The following is a 12,927-nucleotide window of genomic DNA, read 5'->3' on the forward strand; positions in this document are numbered from 1 at the left end:
AGGTTGCCCTGATGGGGTGCCGGATTAAAAGTCCTAATATGCATATGCTGAATTTTAAGCATTTTGTGATGAGGTAATGTGCTGTTCATGAAATACTGAGGTTGTAATTTAGTCTTTTTACGGTCTAGTTTGATGTACAATACAAAGTTATATACCGGTACCATGTTAGCCAAAAATTGTATGTAAATACTTTTATGGAAAAAATGACAAAAGTATTCTCCAAGTGATATCTTTATTGGCTAACCAGAAAAATATATCTGCAAGCTCTCAGGTCTAGTTTAATAACTTCTCTAATTTGATCTCTTCCAGGTTCTCACTTCTGTGTTTTCTGTTTGTCTGGTCTGATGCTCTGAAGGCCATGGATTTTCCAGGTAAATGGCCATGATTTGTGTCTGTCCCATCCACAACAATTTCAGCACATAATATTGAAACGCTGTGGGTTTTTAAAATCTGCGTCCCAGGTAATTTTGATTCCTGGAAACTTTAGTTAACTGTATAAAAGAGACTTCTAAACTTTCATCCACTGTTTAATATAATTTCTGCTGACATCGGCGTGCCTGCCATATAACATTACTGCCATGAGCCGCCTGCTGGCCTCGGAATGGCCGGCAGCATGTATTGCAATGCAGGGACTTGGCGGGTCTCTGCACCACAGTAGCTTTCAGCTGAATGTGTCCTCCGATGCACATCCAGCTGCTTGTCAGCGAGCCTTGTCACACCCTGACTGTGGCTTACGAAGTAAAATATGCATGGTATTAACCCCTTCCGTAATAGTACGCACCACGTCCGCGCCGAGCCCTCACTGAATCGTTCATGTGTCAGCTGATTTATACATGGCTCTGGAAAGAAGGGGAGCAAAAAAATGGAAAATGCTCTGGTCATGAAGGGGTTACTATGCCATGTGATAACATCACAAAGTCCTGAGATATTAATGTGGTTTATCCAGGCAAAAAACAAACAAAACAGGAACTGGTGACTTGCAGCAATGTAGAGAGTCTTTGTACAATACGCACTAATGGCCAATGTTGACACTGTTCAGCCGCATTCAGATATCTGTCTTTTTACAGATACAAGTACCCATTATAGTCTATGCGGCTTTTCATATGTCCATCTTTTTTCCAGTATTATGGATGAAAAGTGCAAATAAAAGCCAATGAATCTGAAAAAAAAAAACCACTTACAGCACACAGCTGGCATTGATATGCTGCCTCTAATTTAAAGAGACACTCCCATCAGTTTTTATTGCAGTCATACTTGTATAGCACTGTGTACTTACAATTGTGTGGGTTTTTTTTTTTTTCCCTTCTACTCAGACAACTCTGTTCTATGTAGAAACAGGAGGTTTCTTGATGCTGCTTTTCATCCCAACCCCTCACCAGGGACTTTTGCAGTGTCTGATGACTCATGCAAGGGAAACTGACTTCCTGTTTCTATATGAACCTTAGGATTCAGCTAGTCAGTTTTTAATCGAGATGTCCTGGACCTAATGGGAGAAGAGACATTGCCTAGAATAGGGGAAGCCTTATTTATCCCTTACATGCAAACCACTGATATGGTTTTTGTTCTTTTCTCATAAGTTTGAATATGGACATGTGAATGAGGCCTTAGGCCTAATTCAGACATCCATGTGTAAAGTTTGTTTTTTTTCTTTAGTAAAATTGAGAAGGCAAGTGGTTCAGGCTACCTCTTATCAGCAGTTCCAATTTCAAAGTGTGCAATCTGTTTTGTAATGAACACTCTTTTATTCTAGGTGCAACTTACTGTCTGGAGGGTGAGATTTTAATAAAGAAACCTAAAGATGTTAAGCAGCTTGAATGGCAGAGACTCCATGTTGTGGGTAGGTAGCTATAAATATGTTCTCGGGCTTTTTCTTTAATATTCCAATTCTTGGAGGGAAACCTGCAAATAAAACTATGCATATTCCCAATCTGCATTTAAATAACAAATGCATATGAATATTCTGTAATTGCAGGAGAATGTGTGATACATATATTGCTTCTGACTTGGGGGGAACCATATTTAGTGTAGGCACCTAGGGTGAAGCTTGTGTAGGGCCACACTCTGGTATACTGCACAGGTGACCTCCACCAACCTGTATACCCACTGTTTGTACACACCAAATATGCATGCTCTCCTAATGGAGGTCATGAAGGATGGTTTGCCTGGCCTGCGACATGCACCACAGTTGGACATTACATGCTAGGTGCCTGGCTTCTTACCAGTACAACCGTTCTTACAGCTAAGATTTAATGGATATACCATAGGTTGGGTTGGCCATGGGGTGTCTTTTTTTTTTTTTTTTTTTTTGATGGGTCTTTAGAGGGGCTATATTCATACAGGGGGAGATCTTGCACCCAACCCTCTTATAAAGTCTAGCACTAGGTTCTTGCATACTCTACCGAGGTAGGACTTGCGTTTTGTCGGCACGTTCGCTAATACTTAAACATTTAACTAAACAGATTCTTCAGGATTTGAAGTGGATGCCTGTCACCTCTCTCCTCTTGGCAGCTTGTTGACCATCCCTGAAAAATGTGTGAACCATGAGGTAGTATTGCCATTTGATATATTGTGGTGAAGGTACAGCAGAAGTTCCTGTAACACTTTAAAAATCCTGTCTACATCTTCTACGTGCAGATCTTGAAATCTGCAGCATGTCTATTACTCTTCAGGCTTCACAATTTACAACTAAATTGAATACTACAGAACAACCCTATTGTAAATCCATATGCAAAACGGCATATGGGCAACTGTAGATTACAGACTTTTGGAGGCTTTTCCTAAAGTCCACTGGAGTAATCCTAACTGAATTGGTATCCTGATCAAGACTCAGTTGGACCATGACTTGCACCAGTGATACAGATGCTAAAACACAGCTACCTGAGACATTAGTCCATCTTCTCAGGTGTGGGGGAGGGTGTATTGGCCAAATGTGGTCTTCATATTAATAATGTGGTCATGGTTTCACACTTATTTTTTCAGTTGCGCTAATTCAACAACTAACTGAGTTTTCTTTTAGACTGGAAGACGTGTTGCCCACATATCCTTGTACGAGCACATGGCTAATAAGACGGTCTACCAAATATCTTGTAATGGTGACCAGGCTGACTCTGACTACATGACACCAATTATAACATGTACCAAGGACTATATTATGGTAAATGGATTTAACTTTATCCCATCTCTTGGTATTGATGATCAAAGTTTAGATCTTAACTGGCACTATTGGGAGACAAAACCCAAGTTCTGAGAAATCTTCCCAATACTCAGGTGGTCTATTTACTGGTTATATTTTGAGTGATCAGAACTTTTCTGGTATATAATCTCCTAAACCCCTAAGCAGAGTTAATAATTTCTAAGCTTTGTTTCATTATATCCTAAACTTACTGTCAAATTACACTTTATTCCAGGCAATGATTCCAAGGACGCTGACTGGCTTTGACGATGAGGTAGGGTTTGTGGGCTGATGGGTAAACTTGAAGTGGGTTTACATTGCCTGATCTTATTAAGATTACTAAACATTTTCCAATTGGGATTCACTTAGTATCCCGTTCACACTGGCAGACTGCACTATAGATGCAATCTGAAACAGTAATTCAGAGAACAGGCTGCTATTGTTCTTGGCAGTGCACAGTCCTGTGCAGGATGATCTGCCAAGAACAATTCTTTGGTTCAAACCAAAAAAAATCTTCATCCAACAAATGATTTTGTTTGGGTGATCAGCAACCTCTTTAAACTGTAATGAGCTTTCCTAGGAATGTTCATTCACAATCTTGAAGTGAGAATGGCCCCTTACATCACCCAATGTTTCAATCACTGAAGATTAGCCAGGATCTCTCAGTAACTGAAATGTACAGTGCACTTTTCAGAAATTAAATCAATCTCCAAATGTATGGACATTTCATCCTTGATGTGGACTACCTGTGCAACCTATACATGCTTCATATTGTCAGTTATGATAAACTAGCAAAAGGGAGTAACTTTCTGTAGCCACCACCTACAGAGATATTCCCTCTTTGCAGGTTAACTTGCAGTTAGTTGTCTTTCGTAACTTCTAAGCAGTTCTCTTGTGCACCTGCTTCTGTAGATAATCAGTACACCATCTCCAGCATCATCATGGACCATTGGAATTCATAATGGCACACTCGTAAAAGTCAATGTGGCGGCTGCTAATGCTTATGGATATACCCTGACAAGTGATAGAAATTTCCTAATGATCCGCTGTAGATTTGATGCCTTTGGAATTCAAGAAGTCATTGTAAGTCTAGTACTAAGAGTCAGTGACTGAAATGAAATCACGTGGTTTTACTGACTATTCTAAATCCTTAGTTTCAAGGTCAAAAGTTCTACCGTGGAAACATTTTGCTCCTCCAGGAGAGGCGCAACCCAAAGATTACCATTGATGTGAAAATTATTTGTGCGAGAGGTAATCGGCTACCCTACTTGCTATATTCCATGAATAGTGATGGGTCTACTGATAGTTTAACATTCAATCTTACAAGGGTGTAACTTTAGCCCTATAGAAATACAAGGTGCATACTAAAATAATTCAATCTTATAACCTAGGACCTCCAACATGCAATAAAACTCACATGACTATACAGATTCCTCATTTTGATGGTTATCTCCAGCACATTGCTGTGTCTGACCAAGACATTCCCTTGACCACCTCTGCACTTCAAAAACAAGGAATAACCCTGGACACTAGAAATGGTGTCCAGATGAACATTGCTCTAACTAAACTGCAGGTACTGTAAATTGAGACTGTTATTGGTGGTGACATTTGATAAACCATATTAATCTCTCATATTTCTGTAGTCTACAACAGTCCCTGGAGGGAATTCTTATCGCTTACCATCTCTAACACTGACATTTATTATTGATGAGCTGAATGTACCGATGACACTAAGTCTTGAGTGTTTTGTCGACAACACCAGTAGTTCTCGTAAGTAAGAGGCTCAAGTGGTTTGTGAATCTGATTAATGGCTTTAAATAACTACTACTCCTCTAACCAGGAATGGCTGCGTGCACAAAAGATGGTTTCATGGAAATTGAAGTCTTTGCATCAAGCACAAAACCCAGTTTGGACTTGAACACGGTCACTATAAGAGATCGTATGTGCCAGCCACAGGACAGGACCAGCAGCAGAATCTTATTTAAATTTCCTTTAAGTAGCTGTGGTACTACTAAACAGGTAAAATGTGGTTTACAAGACTTGCTGCATCTGGTTATTTGAGTTGAGGATGTGAAATTGTCCCACAAAAGGTATGGAGGGAGAAAATGTACAAACCTCTAGTCAAACAGAAATTGGCCATTGTATAGACATCTAGTCGTTGACATGGATTACCTCCTGGCTTTTCTAAAATGGGCAAATCAGAGTTGACTTGCTACATTTTCTAGCACTCCATTACTGATAAGAAATCTGCCTGTGTAAAAGGTTTTGCACCCAGTTTAACTTGCTCACTTTTCTTTGTCTTGTGACATTGGTGCAATGAATGGCAAACTCTTCAACATGGCACATGCAGTTCATGACTCTTGCATACAGTAAACTAAACTCTTGGGTGCCAAATATGCTGCATTTTGCACTAAAGTCATTGTGCCAAATTTCTGGCATAAAACTGAGGGTCTAGAGTACAATTGAGCAAAAAAAGCTCCAACTTTATAAGTGACTTAGGTGAAACATCTGGAATGTATTAATCCTACCCATGGTGGAGACTTTTTCACACTATACAAACCTATACAAAAACAATTGAATTGGCTCCTTGGTATTTAAATAGACTACTTTAATAAAGCTCAGTATCTGTTTTTATTACTCTTGTGCTAAAACTTGCCCTAGTTTGCCTTTGTAAAACCATCCTGTTCTGTATCAATCTAACTAGTCCACTTCTGGATTTTGGTTACAAATGCACTGAATCTGCTACATTACATGTAACTTTAGGTTGTAGGTGGAAGGCTCTTCTATGAAAATGAAGTCAGTGCCCTATGGAAGGACTTGCCACCTAGGATGATCTCAAGAGACAGTGAATTAAGGTATTGTCTAGAGATCATCAATAACTTTTGCTTACAAACACGAGAAACTTCATGTAACTTTTCAGTAAGTGGATTGGCGCTGAGCAAAAGTAATTTGTAAATGCCATGTAAGTCTACTCAATGTATTGCAAACTGTATTTTCAACAGGGAGACTGTCTGGTGTTTCTACAATGGCTCTGACTTGAAAACTATTAATGCAAGTGTGGTCACTCTACCACCCCCAGTTTCCACCAGAAATGATGGCCCTCTTCTATTTGAGATCAATATCTACCCAGGTATGACCTTTAAATAAGATCACCTCTTGCGTAAGTATACTTGCAGCACAAGCCAACAGATATATTTTTCTCTCAAGATCTGTCTTACCAGAGACCCTATAGTGAAGATCAATATCCCATTGTGAAGGTCTTGCGTGATCCAATCTTCTTAGAAGTGCAGGTTCTGAATCGCAATGATCCAAACATTGAGCTAGTCTTGGATGACTGCTGGGCAACAATGTCTCAAGATGCCAATGCTTTACCCCAGTGGAATGTCATAGTTGATGGGTATGTAATTCAGATACATTTGACTGTCTAAAGATCTGGATTTCTTGACCAAAGTCTTAATGGGAACAGAGGTGGTGGCAGGATTCCTCAACACAACTTTGCTCAGTGTTTGCACTTGTAATGTACGATAAAGCCTCTTCAAGCTTTGTTATTGGCCCTCTGAGGGAAAACTGTTTCCTTTTGCCCAACTTCACAACTCTGACTTTTTTTTTTTTTTTTTTTTTTTTTTTTTTTTTTTTATAGTTGCCAAGAAAGTAAAGACAACTATCTCACAATCTTTCATCCTGTTGATGCTGCTGTGCCAAAAGCTACACACCACAAACGGTTTGAAGTGAAGGCATTTGCTTTTATGCAGGGTGGAGACCTATCAACCAATCTGGTAAGTATCAGACTATAAAGCCTTTCCATGAAATGACTTGGAGAATTGTTATATATACCAGATCCATGGCCCTCGTTAAGACATCTATTAATCTGTAGTTATTGTTCATAGGTCTACTTTCACTGCAGTGCCATTATATGCAACATCAATTCTCCAGACTCTCAACTCTGCACTAAGAGGTGTCTCCCAGGCAGGAGGAGAAGAAGGGGTAAGTGTTCTTAATGCCTACTTGTGCACATACATGACGCCTAGATACTGATGAGAACTCTTCTTTCTAGATGAACTCTTCCTGAACAGGCACTCTAACTTGGCCAGCCTTCCTGGTCCTATATTGCTGTTGGATTCTGAGCCTTCCCTGAATTTTAATGGTAAGATTTTGCCCTGCAGTTTGGCCTGATCTGTTTAATTGAAAATAAGTAATTACTTTCTGTTCCTTCTAGATGAACAAGATGTTGTTAAGCAAGTTACTATTGGAGTGCTGCCTGCCTTCGCTCTGGTTGCCGTGATTTTTCTAGTTGCTTTGTTGATTAGTTTCCGATGGAAATCAAAGCCTTGAATTAAAGGGCTATTTTGCTGTGTTGTAACAAAAATGAGTTGTGTCTTTTGTGATAGTTTAGGGTTGATATTTTACCTAGAATATTAAGTTTTTACATAAGGTTAAGATGGTTGTCCACCAAAGTGCTGTGGACTGTTTAATAGTCAAAGCCCAGGAGTTGAGGAGCAAATTAAAATTGCCAGATAAACTTTAGCATGTTGGCCTTAATGTCCATCTTGTTCTCTACGGAGGTAAGACATCTCTAACAGTGGCTCAACTTCAGTTGAGTAGATGCATGTACATGCAGGAAGGGTCAGTGTAACTGGTTGGACACACTCACATACTAGCAAGTCATATCCACTTTTACAGATTGATCCACATGCTAGGTACTACTAGCAGTATTGAAAAAAGCACACTTTAGCCTCATTCACACCACTATTTTGGTTAATATTTTTCACCAGTCTCTGTGTGAAAATCAGGAGTGTAACTTGCATAGAAAACTAATTGCAAAATTGACACCTGTTCTGTATCACTCCATGTTTTGGCAAAGAAATAATGTTTGAAGGAAGCCTAAGTCTGTAAAACAGACCCGTGCATGCTGTGGCTGTGCCCACACTAACATCACACGCTTTTAAATGGTGCCTAGATCTAAGCCAGTCTTGAATATGCAAACATGCCCTTGTCCCATCTGCCAAAAAACACAATCCCCAGTGGCGTCTTATGGGCCCCAATGCAAAACTTTAAAGGGGTGGGCACATGTTGATCAGATGTAATGACCCCTGACCTGGCGATGTATCTTTACAACTCATAATTTTATTTTAATATAACCCTCCACTTCCATGGCAAGCAGTAGCCTCCTCCTGCAGCCCATGATGGTGGTATCATATGATGTCAGCTGCTGTTCCCTGACTGGCTGAGTATAATTATTGGGGTGCAGGGAGCCAGTGACTCTTTACCACAATATACATCTTGGCATCAATGGCCTCCCTGACTCCACACACCCGGTCGCACCTTCTGTGGCTGCAATTGATGACCCCACTTAATTACATTTTGCCACTCAAATGGGGTCTATATGAGATTTAGAAGAAGCAGGAAAAGTTATAAATTCTGAACTTGCTAATTGTATAGTTGGACTTGTGGTTCTCAAATGGCCATGACAACAATTTTCCCCTGCCCTTAAACATCTGACCCTTGCAGCCCTACTAATCACAAGAACAGAGGGGCTGTTGCTCCACCATGTGACTGGCCTGGTATGCATGCATACTTAGCGTGAACTAGGCTATGGGACTACTGGAGAGCAGCGACTTCCACAATCCCTTGACGTGTTTAGCATGTCACTCTCTGCAAGGAGAAACATTACTTCTTAGATATTGGTCTGACGCCCCTCACCCAGCCAAACCAGAACTCACACTTTGCACTGATGAGGGGCAGTACCCTGAAACACTGTCTGCAAATTGAATTTCTGGTCTTAGGATAAAAACCAAGTCATGTGACAAGGCTCGTTAAAGGGTCAATATTGACTTTTAGGATTTACTCCCTATGGGTGGCACTAGAGTTCTAGTGCTCTTTGGCTGCGTGCCCACTGTGTTTCAAGCGTTTTGCCGCAGAATTTCCACAGCGAAAACTCTTGGTAATACGTGCCCCATGGTCCCCAATGATCCGCATATGCTGTGCAAATTTCCGCTGTGGATTATCATTGCAGAAAAATCCGCAGCATGTCCATTATTTTTGTGGAAACTCGGCGTAATTGCTGCCATTGACTTGCATTGAGTCACTTAACATCCGCATGACCACATGCAGATATTAAGCGATTCAATGTGCGGATGGTACCCGGGTCTGGACAGGAGGAGACTCTAATCCAGACCTGGGTACCATGGTACCTGTTAAAAAAAAGTTCTTAAATATACATTATAATCACCTTCTGATGGCCAGCAGTCTTCTCTCCGGTGCATCGTGGCTCGCGCTGGTGTAAAAGGACCTTCCATGATGTAATTTAGTCATGTGACAGGTCACTATACCGCAGAAGTCGGCAGTTGCGTGACCTGTCACATGACTTAATGCCGTCATGGAAGGTCCTTTTATACCACTGCGAGCCAACCAAGACACCAGACGCACCGGAGAGAAGACGGTGGGGTCTTCATGAGAAGGTGAGTATAAATTATTTTTTTTTTCCCACTATTAACTTGCTCACACTATATAAAATCATGCCGGTTGCATGGATTTATATAGTGTGACCAAGTTGTCAAGCACTTTTCCAAATGATGCTAAAATCGCTAGGGAAAGCGCTTGATAGCCTGCATACAAAAACACTTGACAAACGCTTCTACCATGCATGTGTTTTTCCAGCCAGGGAGATGCAGAAAAAATCAGCATCATTTCTGCATCGTGGGCACTTATGCAGATTCTCTCTTCAGAGAGGAAGGCTAGTTCCCAGAGGCGCATTGCAGCTCAGTCTCCTCACCTTGACGTGCTTAACACGTGTCACTCGCCGCAAGGAAAAACTTTACTTAGATTGAGCAATCCCATAACTTGAATGGAGTAGCAGTATGTATGTTTGACTACTAGTGATGAGCGAGCACTAAAATGCTCAGGTCCAGCACATTAGAATTCTCGGGTGCTCGACCCGAGCAACGAGCCCAATGTAAGTCTATGGGAAACTGGAGACGCCCCCATTACTAACCCCATAGTGAAAGTATGTTTTATTTCTGTTTTATTTTTTTTTTAAAACGCCCAGAGTAAAGTCCTTTAAAGGAATGTGTCTTATTTCAATTAATGTTCTAAATTAAACCCTACTTGCTGTATTGCCCATTCCAGCTGAAGCCAACTATCTCATGCAATAAAAATAAAATAATAAACCAACCTCCTCAGTGTCTGGCTGTGATGGCATCCAGATGAGCCGAGTTCATGTCCAATGAACTCAGCTCACCTCATGCACGTCACTGACAGCGTGGGAGAATTCTCCTGCTCAAGCGGTGCTGGCAAATGATGTCACCGCTTGAGCAGGAGAATTCTCCCATGCTGGGATGGCATTGAGATGGCAGGCTGGATGGTAGCAAAACACTGCCATCCAGCTTGTCATCTTTCAGAGACACTGCAGAGCACAAGCATGCCTGCGCTCTGCAGTGTCTCTGAAGGATGACAAGCTGGATGGCAGCGCTCAGCTGCGATCCAGCCTGTCATCTCAATGCCATCCCAGCGTGGGAGAACTCTCCTGCTCAAGCGGTGAGCGCAGGAGAATTCTCCCACGCTGTCAAGGACGTGCATGAGGTGAGTCGAGTTCATTGGACATGAACTCAGCTCATCTGGATGCCATCAGTCAGACCCTGAGGAGCTGCTCAGTGTCTGCAGCATGGCAAGCTGGATGGCAGCGTTCTGCTGCGATCCAGCCTGTCATGTCAATGTAGCAGAGCTGAAGCTGTCCTGGGAACCATGGTAAGGATGAGGTTAGTTTATTATTTTACTTTTATTGCAGGAGATCACTGGCTTCAGCTGGAATGGGCAATACGAAAAGTACAGTTTAATTTAGAACATTAAAGTATTGTGTCTTTATTTCAACTAAAGGACTTTAGTCTGGGTGTTTTTGTTTTTTTTTTTTTTTACCTTTTCACTATGGGGTTAGTAATGGGGGTGTCATATAGACGCCTCTCCATTACTAACCTGGGCTTGATGCCAGCTGGCATTAACCCCAGCCCTATTACCCCACTCCAACCGCTACAGGGCCGTGGGAAGAGCGAGGCTAAGTGCCAGAATTGGAGCATCCTATGGATGCGCCATGTCTGGGACGGCTGACGGCTGGTTTCTAGCCTGGGAAGTGGCCAATATTCATGGCACCCTTCCTGGGCTATGAATATCAGCCCCCAGCTGTCTGCCTAGCCTTTGCTAGCTATTAAAATAGGGGGGGCCCCCTTTTATTTATTTTTTTTTTTGTGGTCCCCCATTTTAATAGCTAGTAAGGGCTAGGTATTCAGCTGGGGCCTGATAATAGTAGCTTGGGAAGCTCCGTGGGTATTACCCTCCTTCCCAGGCTTCAAACATCTCCCCAGCCGTCTGCTTAACCTCCGCTAGAGACTAAAATTATGGGGAACCCCATGCCTCTTTTTTTTTTTTAATAAATCATTTATTTTAACACTAAATGACAAGTACAGTGACCAACACTGTCACTGTACTTAGAAACATGTCAGTCACATAGATTAGATAGATATTATGTGTGATGCTCTATTCTTTCTGTTCTAAATTGTCAGGTACCGGTGTATGCCGCTGAATTGCTGGCGTTTCATGTTTCACTGTGAACACTGTTCCCATCAATTTGGGCAATCACTGTAATGCCACAACCACCATGGCTGTGGCATTACAGTGAGTGGCAGACAATCCCTGCATGATTGGTGCTCTAAATAGCACCAGACATGTAGGACGGGGACCCAAGCTCCCGCCAGAGCATCTCGCAAGTACTCGGCGAGCTCCGAGCAACTCGAGTACTGAGATGCTCGGGCAAGTACTGAGCAGTGGCGCGCATGCTCGCTCATCACTATTGCCTATGTGGCGCCCCTGAGGGTTCGGTCGCCACAGAGGTATTGCATCTCACCCAGAGGTGTGGTATCTCACTCTCAGGTAAGGAAGGAGTATGGCTCAGGACCCTAACACTACATCCACTGCACCACATTTCCGGGCGACAGGGCGATAATGCTCCTACAGTAGAGCACAAGTGTCCCTGATCCCTGGCTGGAGTGGGGAGGAACAACCTAGAGAGGGGAAACTATGTAGTGGGTGGGTGGAGGACGTAGATCCTGGGAGCACTGGAGTAGGAGGTATAAGAGAGAGGAACCATCTTAGATCAGTGTGTTACAGTCAGACAATCTGAGAAGTGACAGGAGCAGAGGCTCTGCTCCACAGGCGGGCCTAGTCAGGAGGCCTGAGCCTGGAAGGAGAAGAGAGGACAGGGAGCAGGAAGGCTCCAGGAACCGAAGGGACTCAAGGGGTATGGGCCGTGCAGCAAGCCACCCGTAAACCCGCCGCTACTGGAAGAGTAGGGGGAGGGGTCCCCCAACCAGCAGAAACTACAGGGCTCAACTGGGAACCGGAGGCTGCAGGACTTTAGGTACAGTAGGCCGTCCACACCAGCCACTAGGAAAGTAGCCACATAGGACTCAGGGGACGGAACATACGTCGCCCTTAAGGCCCGAGGACACTGGACAGAAGTGCCGCTAGGTGTGAGGTACAAGGAAAGGAGGCCAGAGAAAGGACACACAGAAGGGGGTCCTGATAAATACTCTGGAGATACCTGAGGGTCGGCTGAACCCCTCACTGCGTGAACACAGGACGCCGTGGGCCTTGCAGTGGTGCCTGTAACTGGAACTACTATAATCGTGAGTAAGGACCCTGGGACTGCACTATCTGACTCCGTGTTATTACGGACTACCTGCACCATAACCACCATCATCTACACA

The 12,927-nt window shown here is 42.8% G+C and overlaps 1 protein-coding gene across 1 annotated transcript; it reads left to right on the plus strand.

Annotated features, from left to right (window-relative positions):
* The first annotated feature begins 322 nt into the window (after positions 1 to 322).
* ZP2 (zona pellucida glycoprotein 2) lies at positions 323 to 7,504 on the plus strand. Its single transcript, XM_073645772.1, has 17 exons — positions 323 to 371; positions 1,751 to 1,837; positions 2,460 to 2,545; positions 3,017 to 3,154; positions 3,408 to 3,446; positions 4,085 to 4,255; positions 4,327 to 4,423; positions 4,564 to 4,745; positions 4,816 to 4,933; positions 5,013 to 5,191; positions 5,936 to 6,027; positions 6,175 to 6,302; positions 6,380 to 6,569; positions 6,813 to 6,948; positions 7,060 to 7,156; positions 7,227 to 7,316; positions 7,389 to 7,504. Exons 1-17 carry the CDS (start codon positions 359 to 361, stop codon positions 7,502 to 7,504), a joined length of 1,959 nt encoding a protein of 652 aa, XP_073501873.1. The 5' UTR covers positions 323 to 358.
* Positions 7,505 to 12,927: the final 5,423 nt, after the last annotated feature.

Source organism: Phyllobates terribilis, unplaced genomic scaffold, assembly GCF_046119375.1.
Source record: "Phyllobates terribilis strain yellow unplaced genomic scaffold, ASM4611937v1 Scaffold_9__5_contigs__length_417890890, whole genome shotgun sequence".
NCBI classification, from domain to species: domain Eukaryota; kingdom Metazoa; phylum Chordata; class Amphibia; order Anura; family Dendrobatidae; genus Phyllobates; species Phyllobates terribilis.

Bases quoted from the DNA above. Each gene is read 5' to 3' on its own strand.
- ZP2 (XM_073645772.1), top strand. The intron at 3,447-4,084 runs GTAGGGTTTGTG...CTGCTTCTGTAG, and splicing joins TGACTGGCTTTGACGATGAG to ATAATCAGTACACCATCTCC. The intron at 7,317-7,388 runs GTAAGATTTTGC...TGTTCCTTCTAG, and splicing joins GCCTTCCCTGAATTTTAATG to ATGAACAAGATGTTGTTAAG.